The sequence below is a fragment of the Marmota marmota genome, unplaced genomic scaffold (genome assembly GCF_001458135.2).
Source record: "Marmota marmota marmota unplaced genomic scaffold, marMar, whole genome shotgun sequence".
Lineage (NCBI taxonomy): Eukaryota > Metazoa > Chordata > Mammalia > Rodentia > Sciuridae > Marmota > Marmota marmota.
Window position 1 is genome coordinate 77,984,389 of NW_026000026.1, and position 17,468 is coordinate 78,001,856.

At 36.9% G+C, this 17,468-nt stretch overlaps 1 protein-coding gene across 1 annotated transcript in view; it reads left to right on the forward strand.

Moving 5' to 3' along the window:
- The window catches only part of Stk32a (serine/threonine kinase 32A), a 122,318-nt gene that overhangs the window by 2,285 nt on the left and 102,565 nt on the right, over window positions 1–17,468 (forward strand). The window contains exon 2 of the mRNA XM_015477577.2: window positions 2,536–2,683. Coding sequence (XP_015333063.1) covers window positions 2,632–2,683 — 52 coding nt within the window. The 5' untranslated portion in view covers window positions 2,536–2,631. The remainder of the gene's footprint in view (window positions 1–2,535; window positions 2,684–17,468) is intronic.

The window sequence follows — 17,468 nt, forward strand, 5'->3', positions numbered from 1 at the left end:
CAATAATCCAACCTGCTGCCCCTCCTCTAAACATCCACAAAAGTGGTCCCCCCATTTATGTTTTTTCTTCTCACTAAAAATCACTGAGTCTGTGTGAACAAATTATCTGCACCTCAGAATGAAACTCTTTGATGTGAAAAATTGTGATAACATTCCTTCCTCTTTTTCCTTCTGATTTGACAACTTGCAAGGTCAATGCTTGGTACCTTTTATGTCACAGCAAGTCCAGCTACTTGAGAAAAAACTCAGGTATGAAGAAAAATACGAGAATGATAGGACTGTAGTGTGGTGTAAAAGCTACAAGTACTCCAATTTCAGGCGCAAAATGAGAGAATATAGTCCCAGTCTATAACATTAACAATTGCAATTCCTTAAAATTCATGTTCTCCTTAGGACCAATCACTTCTTTAGATCCTTATACTATTCCCCTCTTGTTAGAGACACAAAGTGCATCCCACTTGCCTCTTGATTGCCTTTCCTACAAGAGTTTAAGGTCTTTTTGATTTCTTAATCTAGAAAGACAATTGAGTTTTTCTGTCCTCCTGGGTCTCAATAATCCCACTGAGTTTCCTTCAGCCACCTATTACCACCTGCCCCCATCCTCCTCTCTTTCATCCCATTTAATTGGTTGTTTCCTAATTGCTGACTCTTTCTTTGCTCTCCATTTAATGATTCTTTTTAAAGTCTATAAGGCATTTTGCCAGCAGTTGGCTTTTAGTATGAAAAGTAGCATTTCCTTAATGAGTCTGCTTTCCAAATGAAAGCTGTACTTACATTTTCCTAATGGGGAAATGAGCTTTTCCTCTACACTTGCTGAGGGGCTTCCTAAGCTCTTTTTCAAGAATTCATCCACAATGCATGTTAAGTTAGACCCTTGCTTCAATTCTTCCTCCAATCTGTATTTCCTTCAAGTGTAAAAAGTCTAAGAGGAAATCAATCGACAGGTGTGTAAAAAGTCCAAGAGGCAATCAATCGACAGGTGTCAACACTTAAAAAATCATGCACACTAAGGAAAACTGCTATTAGCAAAGTGGCAGGAGCTGATATTAATTCTTTGTGTACTATGTGCCAAGCATCATGTTAATCTCCTTGTAGAAATTGTCTCATTAAATATATCCATGAGCCATCTTTGTCCCAATCAAGAAATTTTCTCAGACCATATAGCTGAGCTGAATTTTAAAATATTATTTTGTAAAATGGTCAGTTTTACTCTTTTGTTAATTTAAAGATCTGGTCCTCTGTCCCATGTTTCTACTTGGTAACAATCTCTTGATCTTAGAATAGTTAAGTCCTCACAGTGCACTAGCGGTCAATACCTGATCTGGTTTGCTCATTTGCATTAACTCCTGCCACTTAGAGCCATCTGAACTTGAGACTCCAGAGGAAGACAAGTTATTTCCCCATTCTGGAGGCCAGAGGCTAAGTAACTGTTCTCAAGCTATGATCGTTGTCAGTTTTAGTACTGGAACATGGGCTGCTGATTGTCCTTACCAACTCCAGAGAAAGTAAGATTCTTCATTGTTATGTTGTAAAGGGGAATAAGGCCATAACTGTATAGTTTTGAAGGATTTTAATCTCTCAGATACATCATTTAATTTTAGACAACAATTACTAAGCACTTATGCTGTGAAAACACTTTGCTGAATAAATGTATCTTAGGCTATGTTTATGTACCTCAACACATAAAGGCATGTATTTTTATAAATGGTGTAACATATACGTAAATACTATATAATGGACATTTAGTCATATATAGGAGCTAGTCATATATAAAATTATATATATATATACACATATATACATGCGTGCATATCTGTATATATATATATATATATATATACATATACTTGTGTATATATGTATACATATATATATATATACACATATACTTGTGTATATATGTATGTATATATATATATATATATATATATATATATATATATACACTTACGAAGAGTTGAAAGTATGTGTTTCACATTTAAGTCTCCTTTGAGGTAAGGACCATTATCATTTCCAAGTTCAGGGGAAGGAAAAAAATGAAACACATTTACAAAAGTTCACCCACTTTCTGGTGTGGTAAAGCCCAACCCAGAATGTGCTTCTTTTACTGTGGGGTACCTTCTGGGTCAGGAGGAAAAACATGGCAAATGCAGCCTTATGACTAAAAAGGTGAAGTTGCATATAACATAAAAAGAAAAATATAAAATTAGCATATTTTCTAAAGTCTATAAATATTCACAAATATTATTTTGTCTTACACTTAAATAAAGCATTGCTAGGCTCATTTTAAAATTTTCTTCATACTTGGAAAACTATTTTGTTTTCCTCATACTTTGTAAGTCCAGGTTTGCTAATGATGAAGCCATGTGGCAGGTTCTTCTATTGCTTGCTGTCTTATTACTTCTAAAATCATAATTTGCAAGGACAAAAATTTCCACTGCAGTGATACAGATTAGGTTAATATTTTGCCAGCCTCTACTCAGGACCTCTAGAGTATATCATATATTAAAGATATCATTTCTTTTTCTTTCCTAGATACCCAGCTAAGTTTCTGGGGCTTGTTTTGAGCAAAGATGAGTATTTCTTCCTGGATGATATAACTGGAGAGTCCAGATTTGGACAGACTTGATCATGGGAGCCAATACCTCAAGCAAACCACCAGTGTTTGATGAAAATGAGGATGGTAAGAGATGTGGGGCAGTGGCTTGAAAAAAATGGAATTTTGTGACATTCAAATATGAACTTTTAGTTTTATAAGTAAATGCAAGCATGGTCTATAGGCCCTTTAAGGAAAAAGGTACAATTGCAAAAGTAAGGTCAAGGACCCTGTATGCTACAATTGGATTGGACTTTTCACTTTCTGTGGGACTTTCGGCAGATTGATGGATTGATTGACTTCTTTTATTCATTTATTTATTTATTGTGGTACTGGGTATTGAACCCAGGGATGCTTTATGCTTTACCACTGAGCTACATACTGCCTTTTTAAAAATTTTTTTTTTATATTGAGACACAGTTCCCCAAGTTGCTGAGGCTGGCCTTTAACTTCTTCTTATTATTTTTAAAAATATTTTTTAGTTGTAGTTGGATGCAATACCTTCTTCTTCTTCTTCTTCTTCTTCTTTTTTTTTTTTTTTCAATGTGGTGCTGAGGATCGGACCCAGCGCCTAGCACATGCTAGGCGAGCGCTCTACCAATTAGCCACAACCGCAGCCCTGGCCTTTAACTTTTGATCCTCCTACCTCAGCCTGTCACATGGCTGGGATTACAGGCCTGTGTCACTGCATCCAACTGGCAGATTTTTAATCACAACTATACCAATGTCCTCCCTTGTCTAAAGGGAGCTGTGGTTGGGCACATGGTGGAGAATTCAATGATTTGTTTGTTCTCTACGCTGTTCCCTTGACAGCTGAAGTTACCCTCATTGCTAGTTATAGTAATTTTTTGTAGTATCAAATTAAATGTGAATGATTGATATGCTTTATAATACAAGTTATTGTACCTTGTATAACTTGTTCTGTATTATAATAATTCTGTCTAATAAATAATTCTGAGTTTCCAGCTGTCATGCTTCAGGGTTCTAGACAAATCTCAAATGCTAGTTCATAGAAAAAAAAAATTCAGTTTTATTGGAGAAAAGGGAAACTTCCCAGGCCAGGTTCAGCAAGACAGGAAGTAAAACCCTAAGTCTTCCTGATTTTCCTGTCATCCCCCAGTGAAGAATGATGTCACAGGCCTGGACCTGCCCATGCCATGTTTCTTCTTGTAGTGGAAGCATGAGCAGCCTTGTTGGAGTGTGTAGAATGGCAGCTGTTGGTAGGTTGTCTTAGAAAAAGAAAGTCCCAGGTTCCAGAGAGTAAGTTGTTTAGACCTCCAAGATAGAATCTCCAGAATAATTTCCAGGAGTTCTGCTAATTGGACCACAAAGGGAAAGAATGAGCTCAAGTTCAGGAGATCTAATGCCAATCCTACTGCGGGCTACCCATGAAGCTCAAGAAGTTTATTTACTCATTTAATCTTCAATTTCCTCATCAATAAAGTGAGGGGATCCGGTAAACTTCAAGGTCCTTTCCAATTGAAAAATGGATCATTTTGAGGACTTGAACCTACTTTGCAAAATTATGAAGCAGCCTCTAAATCATCATTGTAAGTTTATGGTGTTGGCCTGTGTGTCTGCTGAAATAGACTGCAAATAGCAGCAGCTGATCCAGAAAGGACGTGCTTTTCCTTTCTGTGTAACAATCCAGACATAAGGACTCCAGGGTGTGGGGCCACAAAGGGTTAGGGACCCTGGCTCTAGCTGCCTTGCTTTTTTCCATCTCTGCAGTGGCGCCCACCCTCATGCCTCAGGATAGCTCACTTCCACATTCAAATTCCTGCCAGTGAAAAAGGAGAACAGTCAGGGAGGTTATGTTCACCCCTTTTAAGGATTTGACCTGGCCTGTCACTTTCACTCACATGCACTTATCTAGTTATAAGAAAGACCAGGAAGTGTAACTGGTGTGTTATCTTGTGTGGTCACAAACCTTCTAAAAATAAGAAGTTCTCTTTATGACAAGAGAAGGGGAGAATCAGCAGTTCGTCATAGTTGCAAAACAGTTATATTTGCTATGGTCGAGGGACACGATCTTAGTTTTGAATATTTGGATGGAACCAACTTTAAATGCAAACCATATAACTGATCAGTATGCCTTGTTCAAGCTATTTACTATCAGCCTTACTACCTGCATCCTTACTGCCTACATAAAATATTCCACAGGGATCACAAAATTACATAGCTGGAAAGACCTTAAGAAAAAACACTTTCCATTGTTATTTTTGTTGCCTTACTTTGTTTTACCAAGTAGTAAAAGCAAGGATCTAGAGACCGATGGATGATATTACATGACTTTTCTGTCTCTGAAGTGGAAAGACAAGTCAAACATGCTTTTCATTTATTTGGTTCACTCTGCTCCCTATGGCTTCAGAGTTAATGTTTGGCCAGTCACTGTGGCTCACATCTGTTAATCTCAGTAATCTGGGAGGCTAAGGAAGGAGGATCACAAGTTCAAGACCAGCCTCTGCAAGTTAGTGCGGCCCTAACCAACTTAGTGGAGACCTTGTCTCAAAATAAAAAACTTCAAAAGGGTTAATGCTTGTTTTTTGCACAAGGAAGGCCTTCATAGAACAGAATGGAAAGGAAAAGCCAGCTTTACGCTTATAATTTGCTGGGGATACATGTGATTTGAAGATACTAGGATAGCATTATGATGAGAAAATGCAGCCAGCCGTTCGCATAAGATACCCAAAGATTGTGAAAACTGGAAAATAAGGTGTCACTTTCCAACTGTCTTCAAGGACTATTAAAAAAAACTAAGTTGGAAGAGAGTTAGGCTTCAGAAGCAGTCAAATGTTTCTTAAAACCCATTTTGTTCCATTGTCCCAGATTTGGAATACCTATAAAAATTGAAATATAGTATGCGATATATAATTTGGTTATATTATATGATATGGTTATATTATATTGTATGATTATGTTACATATCATATAATCATGTGATCAGAATATAATTATTATAATATTTTATAATAATTAACATTAATATGACAATATATTATAGATTAAATTTAATCAGTTAATATTGATTAGTAAAATAATATATACTATCTAGATTATGATGTCCAACCTATTTTAATGCACTAGTGTCAATTTTATTGAGATATTCGGACTTAAAATCTCAGGAGTTAATGTATTAACAATGAATAATTGCCTATATCATAACATTCTTTGATGAGTATGAGTTTGTCAAAGATACTGCATTTAATTTCCATATTAATTTATTTGTTTGTAAGATTCTTGAAGTTTGGAAGGAAAAATATACTTTGGCTTATTTATTCAGTAAATTTTATAAGGTTAGTTTGGCTTCTTGCGGGGTTCTGGATTGAGCATGGTGTAAATTTCATTTAATTGCTCAGAAGCTTCTGACCAAGAGGGGCAGAAACAACACAAAACAACTTACTAATCAAGGAACAGTAATGTCTATATCATTTTTGATAGCTGTATTTTTACATAAATGATCAAACTGGGCCAGAATCTAGGGCACTAAAATGAGCCAATTTAATTACTTTAAAAATGTTGCAGATAAGAATCCCAATATGTGACCAAAAAAAGTGTTTAATATTTCCCTCAGGTTATTTGATACTCACAATATATAGATTAGAAAAGAAAAAGATTTTTTTTGTTTGTTTGTTTGTTTTTGGTTCTAGGAATTTAGCCTGGGGGTACTCAACCTCTGAGCCACATCCCCAGCCCTTTTTATTTTTTATTTTGAGACAGGGTATCCCTAAATTGCTAGGGCCTCACTAAATTGCTGAGGCTGGCCTTGAATTTACAATCCTCCTGCCGCAGCCTCCAGAGTCTCTGGAATTACAGGAGTGTGCCACTGTGTCCTTTAAACTGGTTCCTCAGTTATCATTTCAAGATTTCTTTCTCAGAGTGTTTTTGTTCACTCTGGAGTGAAAAGATAAGGTGTTGGCTGTCCCTTAAAATAAGCTGTTCTTGCTAGAATTCATCCTGACACTTGCATTTTATGGTTCCATCTGATCTTGAAAGAGTCACTCTAGTAGTTGCTTATGTTGATCTTCAGTGAACACAAAGTATGACATTTGTAGTTCAGGGAACTGAACAAGGTCTGTTTATTTGGTTCCTGTTGTCTTTTAGAAAGTAGGTGGCAAATGATGACTTTTGTGGTTATAGCTTTTATATTTCAGTACACACCTAAGTCCTAATTGTTTCTTTTCTTGTGGTAAAATAAACACACTATATTGACCATTTTAAGTGTCCAGTTCTCTGGCAGTAAGTGTATCCTAATGTTAAACCCCCATCTTCTTCCTAAGCACCCTTGCCTCTTTCTAAACTGAATTATGTCCACTAGACCATAAGTTTCCAATTCCTCACTCCTCCCCACCCTGGCAACCACCATTGGACTTTAGGTCTCTATGAATTAGGCTGTTCTGAAAATCTTAGGTAAATAGAATCATATAAAATTCATCCTTTTACATCCAGCTTACTTCATTTAGCATAATGTTTTCAAGGTTCATATGTGCTTTGGCATGTGTCAGAATTTGATAATATTCCTTTGTATATACATATGATATTTTATTTACTTTTTTGTCAATCAAAGAACATTTGGTGGTTTCCATTTTTTGATTATTGTAAATAATGTCACTATAAATCCTAGTACATAAATATCCATTCAAGCCCATTTTCAATTCTTTGGGGGGCATGTACCTAGAAGTAGAATTGCAGAATCATATGCTAATTATTTTTTCTTCTCTGAGGAACACCTATACTGTCTTCTACCTAATTATGTCACATGTTTTAGCTGGGGAGGAATGATAGGCGAACATGAGCTCTAATATTGGAAAGACACACCCAGGTTCAAATATCAGCTCTGCCACATACTATTGATGTATGTGTTTTTATGAGAAAAATCAAAGGGGAAGTAGCCCAATGAACCCTTATCAGACTCTAGAGTCACTTTGACTAATTTCAAGGTTTTCTAAAGGTTTAACTAAATGACTTTATCATCTCTATGTTATATATATTTTCAGAGTACCATGAAAAGTCTCAAAACCTAAATAACTACTAATGAATTAATTTGGGGGGGTCTATGGGGTAATTTATTCAACCTCTATGAACTTCACTTTCTTTCATATGTAAAACACAATAGGGCATACTTCAATGGGTAATTGTGAGGATGAAATAAAATAATGCAAGTAAAATACTTAGCAAGGTATTTACCCTAAAGTAACGACCCAATTAACACGAATAGTGTTGTTTACTAGCATCAGAGTCTCTTAGCATGGATGCTTCAAAATACTTCCTTTTGTGAAAGAAACAAAATTGACTTACGGCAACTCAGTAGATGCTGTGGTCAATATGCCTTGCTCCTGATTCTACCAATCAAAGCAGACTGACAGAATGGCAGATTTTATAGATTCCGTGGAAACCAATACAAAGCCCTTTAAAAGAAGCAAGTTATTGATTACACAAAAGCACATTCTTACCTGATTTCTCTTTTATCTCCCCTGGGGTGATTGTATTTTCATTTAAGGTAAAATCGAAGATAAACATCAATGAACTCTACTTTTTCTGATTTGAGACCAAAATTGATTATTAAAGTAATTTCATTTGATCAGCAGACATAATGAAACATTTCCACTGTACCTAACTGCCATATGCATATTCTGGGAGATCATTAATGAGACAGGAAAACATTTTGAGCTTTCTGAAAGAAAAGAGTTCAAGTGACACTTGTTTTTAATGTTCATAACTTTTTTCTTTAAGTCTGCTTTGCTTCCTCTATCTGAATACACTGGGTTTGTTTTGTTTTAGTGTTTTTTTTCCTCTGTTGCTATTTTTCCTTTGTATTTCTATTATTTTTTAAAAGTCAACATTTTCAAAGTCTAGTTATTGGCGTTTTCCAGGCTAACACAGAGGAGAATTTTCAACATGAAAAAGTGGCCTTGTTTACAATTTAGGGTTTGAGCAGCAGGAGGGAGTCTTGCCATTATTAGGAATAATCTGTTTCCAAGCATATACAATGTAGAGGTGATGAAGTTGCTTAGTTAAACTAAGAGACAACCTTCTTCTGGAACACATAGCTAAGAAAATTTAGCCTTAGGTTAAAAAATCTCCTCTAGGGAGTTCATCAATGTCCTGAGTTTGCAGAGAGAGCTCAATTATTACATTATTCTTTGAACTTGCTGAAAACTCAATGTTCTTTCATTTGGCAATGCTTGTCTCCTAGGATATGTGTCTGTTTCCAGTTTTCCAGCATTTTCAGTGACAGAGGCAATGGGGTCCTTCAAAATCTTGGGCCAAGAAAATTGGCCACAGATTTGCAATCCAAAAGAAATGGGAGGTTACTGAATTGAATCCAACTGTGAAGGACTTCAAGAATCTCCTTTGTTATTTTAATGTCCATGATTGTACCAAAGTAGGCAGGCAAATGAATTTCAGACTTTCCCCTATCAACATTACTTGAATAATGTTGTTGTTATTTCATATTTATGATTCCGCATTACAATGATTGGAAAAGTTAAAAAAAAATTCTCCAGCAATGTTGGCTTCTTTAAAAATTAAGTCATCTTGGATAGTCTGAGATTTAGTAAAAGGCATTTGTCATAAATAACCTCAGGTCCAAATGCTTGTGGCAACATTTTTTAACTTGGAAGGGCTTTATTTCTCCATGCAAAGGGTTTGGAAGAGTGAGGAGAAAACAAATTGTAAAGCCAAGAAAACAGACCTCAAAGACAAAGCTAGTGGTTCCCATTTGCGTGTATCCTGAGTGATGCATTATGGATACATGTTTAGGAGAATCTACTCAAACAAATTTAGGAAAGTGACATCTTGCCTTGAGAGATCAACCTTCTTGTTAGCATATTAAATGTTCTGCAAAATGAGCTGCAAATTGAAATTTCAGTCTTCTGATGCTTTTCTTATTTCAAAATTAAGCCATTTTTGTAAAAAAAAAATCTTTTAATCTTGTGGCACATAATTAATATTTTGTGGTCTCAATTTGGAAAATGAGAGTTTGTGATTATATCTACACATTGTGTTGTTGTTGGAAACATCCTTTCTTCCCATTGATTTTTCCCCACAGTTTTAATGGCAATCAATTTTTGCATTTGAAACATTTGTAGTGTAATTTATATGAAAATAATGGAATTTTTATATTACATGATAAAGAGTGATTATACTCTTTTGTAAGGTTTCCTAATAAGTCCTTGATTTATGTTTACTTAAGCCAACAAGTTAATAAGGAGGTAGCTCATTTTAATTCTAGGATGCTGTATGTTCCTAGTTGAATGAGGTAGGAATTGGATTTGGTAAACTTCATTGCTTTTTATTATTTTAAAATCAAGAACACTTTAATTGAAAGAGTATCTTATAAACAAATTCTGGTGAAGTCTTTGCTGATCATTAAATAATACTCAAGATGCTACACTTTTTGCCCTATCCAAAACTGTAGATATTTTAAATTTTCATTTTAGGATCACGCATGTTGAAAACCTAAATCTGTAAGACAGTTTCAGTATTCAGACAATTTGATCATTTACTGCAAGACTTCATTGAAGATCTTCATTGAGAATGGGTCTAGAGAGCTAATATCTGCTGTTCACCTAGTAGATGCTACCTTAACTACAAGGCCTTATTAGCTTCAATTCCCGACTACAGCTCTCTGGTGCCATGTGAGCATTCCTAGAAATTTCATTTGGAAACTCAAAGCCAGTGATGGAATAATGTTCTTATTAAGTAGAAACAGTTTATATGGGAAAAGAAAAAAGATTGGAAAATTTAGGGTCATAGATTTTGAACTCAGTAGCCTGACACAGATTTTACATTTTCCTCTTGAACTATTTTTTTCTTTCCTTTCTGGAAGAATATTTATGCTAAAATAAATGAAATTAACCTTGTTTTATACTTGAGTTGTCTGTATCTTTGGCTACTCAGATTTATTTATGAGACTGGTGTAAAGCAGAGGTTGGTAAACTTTTTCTGTGATGAGCCAAGTTAGTAAATATTGTATATTTTGTGGGCAGTATGGGCAGTCCTGTCACAGTCACTCAGCTCTGCTGCTGTAGCCATAGACAAGGCAGAAACAAATGCAAGTGGTGTCCTGCCTGCAAAGCCTACTTATGGGCACTGAAATTTGAATTTCAGAAAATTTCCAGTTATCATCAAATATTATTTCTGGATTTTTCTTTGCATTCAAAAATGTAAAAACTCATTCTTGATTCTTGAGCCATACAAAATAGATGGAGGACTGGATTTGGCCATGGCTGTGTGGTGCTGACTCTTGCTCTATGGCATCTTTCAGACATTTGTCTACATGCTCTGGGAACATTTCTGATATCCACTCATAATCCTCTGGCCTTAAGCCACAAATCAGGGCAAGGAGACTGGAATTTGTTTTGCAGAGATACTTCATAAATTTACTCTTCAATAATTCTCATTTGGTTGATCAGAGTGAGCCTTTGGAATTGCTTGGACCAGTAAACCTAGTGTTTTGGAAGATAAACTGTGTTCGTTGGTGACATATTTTATTTGATGGCTGTACAAGCTGGGTTCAGTTCAATGGTTACAATAGCAATGCATTGGAAATAGGAGTAGACAGAATTCCGGACATGTATTTAATAGAAGGGCAGCCAATGGTTGGAAATGCTAACCCCTGATCTTGCCCCACTGTTCTACTTTGTGACTTCTTCTAAAGAAAGTGACAATGTATTTCTGAGTTCTAAGCAAATTTATGAATTGGGGTCTAGGCAGCAAGACAAGAAAAACTGTTTGTGCCCATTGCTTGATTTTTGGCACCAGTAGTGGGTGTCTGCAAACCCTGGACTTCCCGAGGCACCACGTCTCATAAAGGGAAATGCTGACAGTGCACACAACTGCCATCAGATGGCCTTGGAGGCCACTCCTCTGGACAAGTTCCAATTATATTCTTAAAGAACTTGCCAGGCTCCCCATGTAGCAGTGTTAACCATTTGCTGTCAATCATTTAGGATGATGAAGGACTAGTGACCCAGTTAAGTAATTTTTCATCAATGGGTCCTAAGTGTTAGCTTGAGAGCCCATCTCCAACCTTAGCTTGTATCACAGGGTGGGAGAACTACAGGTTAAATCAGTGGTTTCTGGACAGCCTTTGCAGATGTGTGCCAAAATGACAGTTTTTCTTAGTCTGTGAGGAGAGAGAAAATAAGGACAATGTAATAAGCCTTTTACCAAGTTAAACGTATTAAAATTTTAAATTCTAAGATTATGTTCTTTCTTGACTGTTCTTGCATGTGCTTATTTAGTATTTAAGGATGGTGAAAATAGAAGCTATTTTTCATGGTGAGAAATGAGACAAGCAATTTCCCCCTCTGATCCTGATTTCTCATATTTAAAAGAGGACTAAGATAGTGCCTGCCTCATGTAGTTTTTTGTGGGAGTAAAAAGAGAAAATCTGAGTACAGCGCTTAACTAGTGCCTGGCACATAGTAATAGCTCAATAAATGTTAGCTAGTTTCACTATAATTATCACAATCATTGTGTTCAATGCATTTACCTGGCAAATAAAAAATTAAAAACCACCCAATGTTGTTTTTCCTTTTCTTCCCTAGATTTTTTTGGGGGAGTGTGTGGAGAGATGGAATTTTCTGATCTACGAAATATAGATGTATAATTATAATTTTTAATATGTGCTATCTTGAGAACTTATTTAAGTCGATGAGATAGAAGAAGAAAACAATCTGAAATGAACTATTTTATCTAGGACCATCATCTTCATTTAAGTGCAAGATGATAGTACCTGGACTAACAAGAGTGGCTGTGGAGATGAAATATGTATTTTCTCTTAAAATGATCAGGAGCTACTGATGGTTTGAATGTGGGGTAAGATGGAAAGAACAGAAGCTAGGGTGAATCCCAGTGTTTGTTGGAGAAGAGTGGGTGCTGGCAGACTTGAGATTGTAAGGAACAGCCTGGAGTTCTCATCTGGTGACATAAGATAATGCTAGGACATCTGAATGGTGATGCCAAGTAGGAGCCTGGAACTGAGGGTCCAGCAATGGGGGGAACATTTGGGATGGAGATACATTTTAATTCTGTGAGGACTGATAAGCCCATCTTGGGAGAGAGGAGAGAGATGGAAGAGAACAGTTCCCTAAAATCAAGAAGTCAGGCAGAAGAGAATAGTCCAGCTAGGAAGATTGAGAAGGAACAGGCAGAGAGGGAGAAAAAAAAAAAAAAGTCTGTCTTTAAATTTAAGCAGGAGGAGTGCTTTGAGAAAGAGGGAGTGGCCACTCGTGGTGAGTGAGAAGGAGATGTCCAGGTGAGCAGGTAGCAGGGAGGCTTTGGTGTCGTCTGCAGAGACAGTTCCCTGGGGCTGTGCGGGCCTGAATGAGGCTGGAGCAAACGAGGAGTGGATGGGAGGCGAGGATGCCGGGCAGCAGACGACTCTTTCAAGATGTTTGGTCTAAAGGGAGGCAGAGAGAGTAGCCAACAGCTGAAGCAGAATATAATGTAAGACAGAGAATGATTATTATTTTTTTCTTCCAGAGGAAATCCTAGGGCATGTTGATGTGCACAGGAATCAACCAGTATAAGGACAAGAAGCCCAGGAGATGAGGATCCAGGGCTGGCTTCCATAGTGTGGGAGCCTAGAGGCCAGAGAGGGCCTAGAGCTCAACAGGGCACCACACAAGGACATTAAGTTCTCTGAAGTCACCCTCTCTGAATTCTTACTAATTTAATCTTTGAATTTGGGTTCATAAGAGAAGCCAGATGGGAAAATGGACCATACTCAGGAGGATGGAGCCTTGGTTCATATCTTACTGCTTCCCTTGGGAGGGCTCTCATGAGCTATTCCCTGGAAACAAAACCGTTGCCCTCTCCATCTGCAGAAGGGTCTGTGTGCTGATCTAGGTGTGAGCACCACCATCGCATCCCCAGGGAGCACATGCTAACGGCTCACTGCCCAGGCTGGAAGTCCATCTCGTGAGTGGACAGATAGACTGCCTCTCGGCTTCTCAGCCACTCACCTCCAGTTATGGAATGTCTCAGGGAGTTCGGGTTGGAAGCAAATGATGTGAAAATGTACTTGCCACCCAGAAGTTTTCTTATTGGGAGTGGGAGTGGACATACCTGAGGATCACATTGCATTTCAGCACCACATCAGTCCACAGTATAAACATGACAGGTCTGGACTAAGGCACAGGAAGATTAAACCACTGCCTACAAGGCTAATCCTGAATCCTGATACTAAATGAATCTCATTTATCTCAGTTATACATGTCCCAGGAGGGACAGCCAGAATGAATTTACAGAATTAAATGAACAAACATGGGGGATTGCTCTTCAACAAGGATCATCAAACACCCAGCATGTGCCTGGCTCTGAATCCTGGACTCAGGGAGCTAAGGGTGAAGTCATTTCTGGGTGACACTCATCTTCCCTTTGGTAGCTCACATGCTGATCTTCTAGACTGTGTTACTCCTGAAGTATTGGGGATTCCCAAAAAACACCTCTTCTTCCTTGGAGTTAGTCTTCCAGGTCAGCATGACTCTTGATTTTTCACTTGAATTTCTCTGCCCATTTGGATTCCAAGAGCAGTTGCAATGGCTTTCATAACTAATTTCACCATCTTCCTCCTCTTCCTCCTCCCACTTCTCCTCCCCGCCCCCTCCTCCCTATCATCAGTCTTCAACTGTTTTAGGTCCACTTAATTTCAGGATGCCTTATGGGATAATTCATATTTACATTTATAAAATACTGAAGTCATTGCCAGTTTAATTCTTCATTCCCCCCCCCCCAGGATATAACATACCAGGAAAAATGTTCTAAAATAAGGCTCAGGTGAAGTATTAAAAAGAATTTCTGTTTAGGTCTTATGTTTTTAACTATTAACTAGAAGAGGCCAGTTTGCTGTCCTCAGTGGATTTTAATCCCAATATTCCCTAGAGTTAACACTTTGGGATATTCTTAGGTGATATATATATATATATATATGACAAATAACTTCATTTTATTTGTTTATTTGTTTATTTTTTTTTAACATGGTACTGGGGATTGAACCCAGTGCCTTACATGTGCTAGGCAGGCACACTACCACTGAGTCACAACCCCAGCCTCTTTAATTATATTTTTTAAAGCACATTTGAGAGTTACAAAAGTAATGCCTGTGAATTGTCGAAAGCCTAGAAAATAAAAGCAATTAGGAAAAGTTTACCCACAATATCTTCACCTATAGATAACCATGCTAATATATTAGAGTATCTCCTCTTAGAACCCTGTTTTCCATTCTGGCGTCTATCATCTCTCTTCCCCACTGTGTTTTCCTCCATATTACTTACTTAAATTTCCTTGTTAAATATGAATTTTGTTATGTTTTCCTCTCACTGAAAAGTACACATCCAGAGGGCTGGGGATTCTTGTGTGTTTTGTTCACCTAGGGTCCTACCTTGTGGACTCGATGAATGAACTGATGGTCTTTTTAAAATCTGTGTTTATGGATAAAAGGCATTTGAAACATTTAGAGTGATGCAGTATGTACTTATTTATCTTTATTTTTAATTATACCATAAATAGTTTATCTCAATCCCTTAAAATTTTTCATTTGTTGAAAGTATAATTTGGTGGCTAAGAAATTCTACAACATAAAAATACTATAATTCACTTACATACATATATAATTTTAAACATAGGTGCTAAAATGCAGGCAAGTTCTCTTATAATGCAATTTTGTGACATAATAATTCTTTACTCCTAAAAATTTTTGTGGCAGGAGGAAAGAGATGCATATTTCTTATGTTAGAAAATTTAAATCACTTTTATAGCATAATAATAATCAAAATAAATTTGGTTGGTTTATTTAGATAGGATCAATTATAACTATAAATATTACTTTAAAAATATGTTCAGCCACTTAAAAGAGTTATGTGATGTTCTTTTACCACTTAAAGCTGACTTTAAAAACTGTTTATTGTAGACTTAAAAATGGTTCAAATGGTAAGTTTTATGTTTGTTTTTTGTTATTTTTTTATAGTGGAAAACCAAACATAACATAAAACTTACCATTTGAACCCTTTTAAGTCTATAATTCAGCAGTGTTAAGTAGTCATAATGTTGTAGAACCACCATCACCAGCCATCTTTAAAAATTTTTCTTCTTCCCAAACAGAATCACTGTATCCACTAAACAATAATGCAGTTCCTTCTACCTGGTGCTACTGATAACTGAATTCCCCTTTATGACCCTATGAATTCACGTGAGCAGGATCATCTGATTTTTGTCCTTTTGTGTTTCACTCATTTTATTTAATACGCTTTCAAGGTTCATTCATGTTGTCACAGGTATCCAAACTTCATTCCTATTTATAGCTATATAGTGTTCCATTTTACATGTATACTGCCTTTTGCTTATGTATTTATGTGTTCTGGACACTCGGGTTGTTTCTGCTTTTGAACTCCTGTGAACAATGCTGCTGTGCACATTCGTGTACAAGTATTTGCTTGAGTCTGCTTTAAAAGCTTTGGAGTATAAATCTTGGAGTGGAATTGCTCAAAGAAAACTCTTAAACTTCAGCCATGTCGGACATTTACCATGCTGCATTGCATTTATCCTTATCCTTAGACTGTTTCTGTGTCCTGCAGAATATTTTTCAAGAAGGAACCCCATAGACAGCTAAGAACTATGCCCAAGTCTGTAGTCTGTATGTCACTGTCAGTCATGCGGAGCTTTTGTTCACTTACACTGAAGGACTGGGTGCTTAGGCCAGGACATATCATTTTTCTTCTTATTCAGAATGTGCTGACCACAGGCAATTTCAATGGTCAGCAAATTCAGTTAAGAATAGAAATAATGCACAACAGAAGTTCTTCATCTTAGCCTTCCTCCAGTGTTGAGCGGGAAACACGGGAGATATAATAGAATTCAGAAACCCTGTCTTTGAGGATCCTAACAGCTGTTCTCTTGCTCTGCTTCACAGCTTTCTCCAGTCTACTTCTTGAACAGGAAGAATATTCTTCCATTTTTTATTGAGTTCTAGGAATATGTAATTGGAATTACAACTAGCCAATATTTCTTCTGCCTTTTAACATTTAACCACATTTGTGGTTTGAGTTGGATATGAAAAGGATGTGCTGCTGTTTGAGGCAAAGAGTTTACCGTTTGAAGTCAAACACTGCATTAATTTCCTGGGGCTGCTATTGTAAGTATCACAGGTGAATTGGCTTAAAACAAGAGAAATCTATTGTCTCAGGGATCCAGAGGCAAGAATTTTGAAGTCAAATTGTTGGTAGGGCCATGCTCTCTCTACACCCTCTAGGGGATGACACTCCTTGTTTTCTTCCAACATCTGGCAAACCCAGGTGTACCTTGGTTTGTGATAGCACTACTGTGATTAGCTCTGTGACCTTGATCTCTTCAAGTTGTATTGGGGACAATAAGAATTATATGAAATAATGAAAATAAAATGTCTAACATATTGCTTCACATACAATGAATTCCAAAGTGCTAACAAATGTGATAATCCTTAGGTTTGTGAAGGAGTTTATGTTAAATGCTTTATGTCAGGATTTTGGTTTAGAAGGTAAAATATTTATTTCATTTAGAGGAGCTCTAAATTTTTTCTTTCCTTTTCTTTCTTTCTTTTTTTTTGGAGGGGGTAGCAGGTACTGGGGATTAGACCAAGAAGTGCTTTAAGACTGAACTACAGCAGGTTGTGGTGGTGCAAGCCTATAATCCCAATGACTTGGGAGGCTGAGGCAGGAGGATTGCAAGTTTGAAATTAGTTTCCGCTGCTTAGTGAGGCTCTAAGAAACTTAGTGAGATCCTGTCTCAAAATTAAAAAAAAAAAAAAAAGGATTGGGGATGTGGCTCAGTGGTTAAATCCCCCTGGGTTCAATCCCCAGTATCCACCCCCCGGCACCGCCCCCCCCCC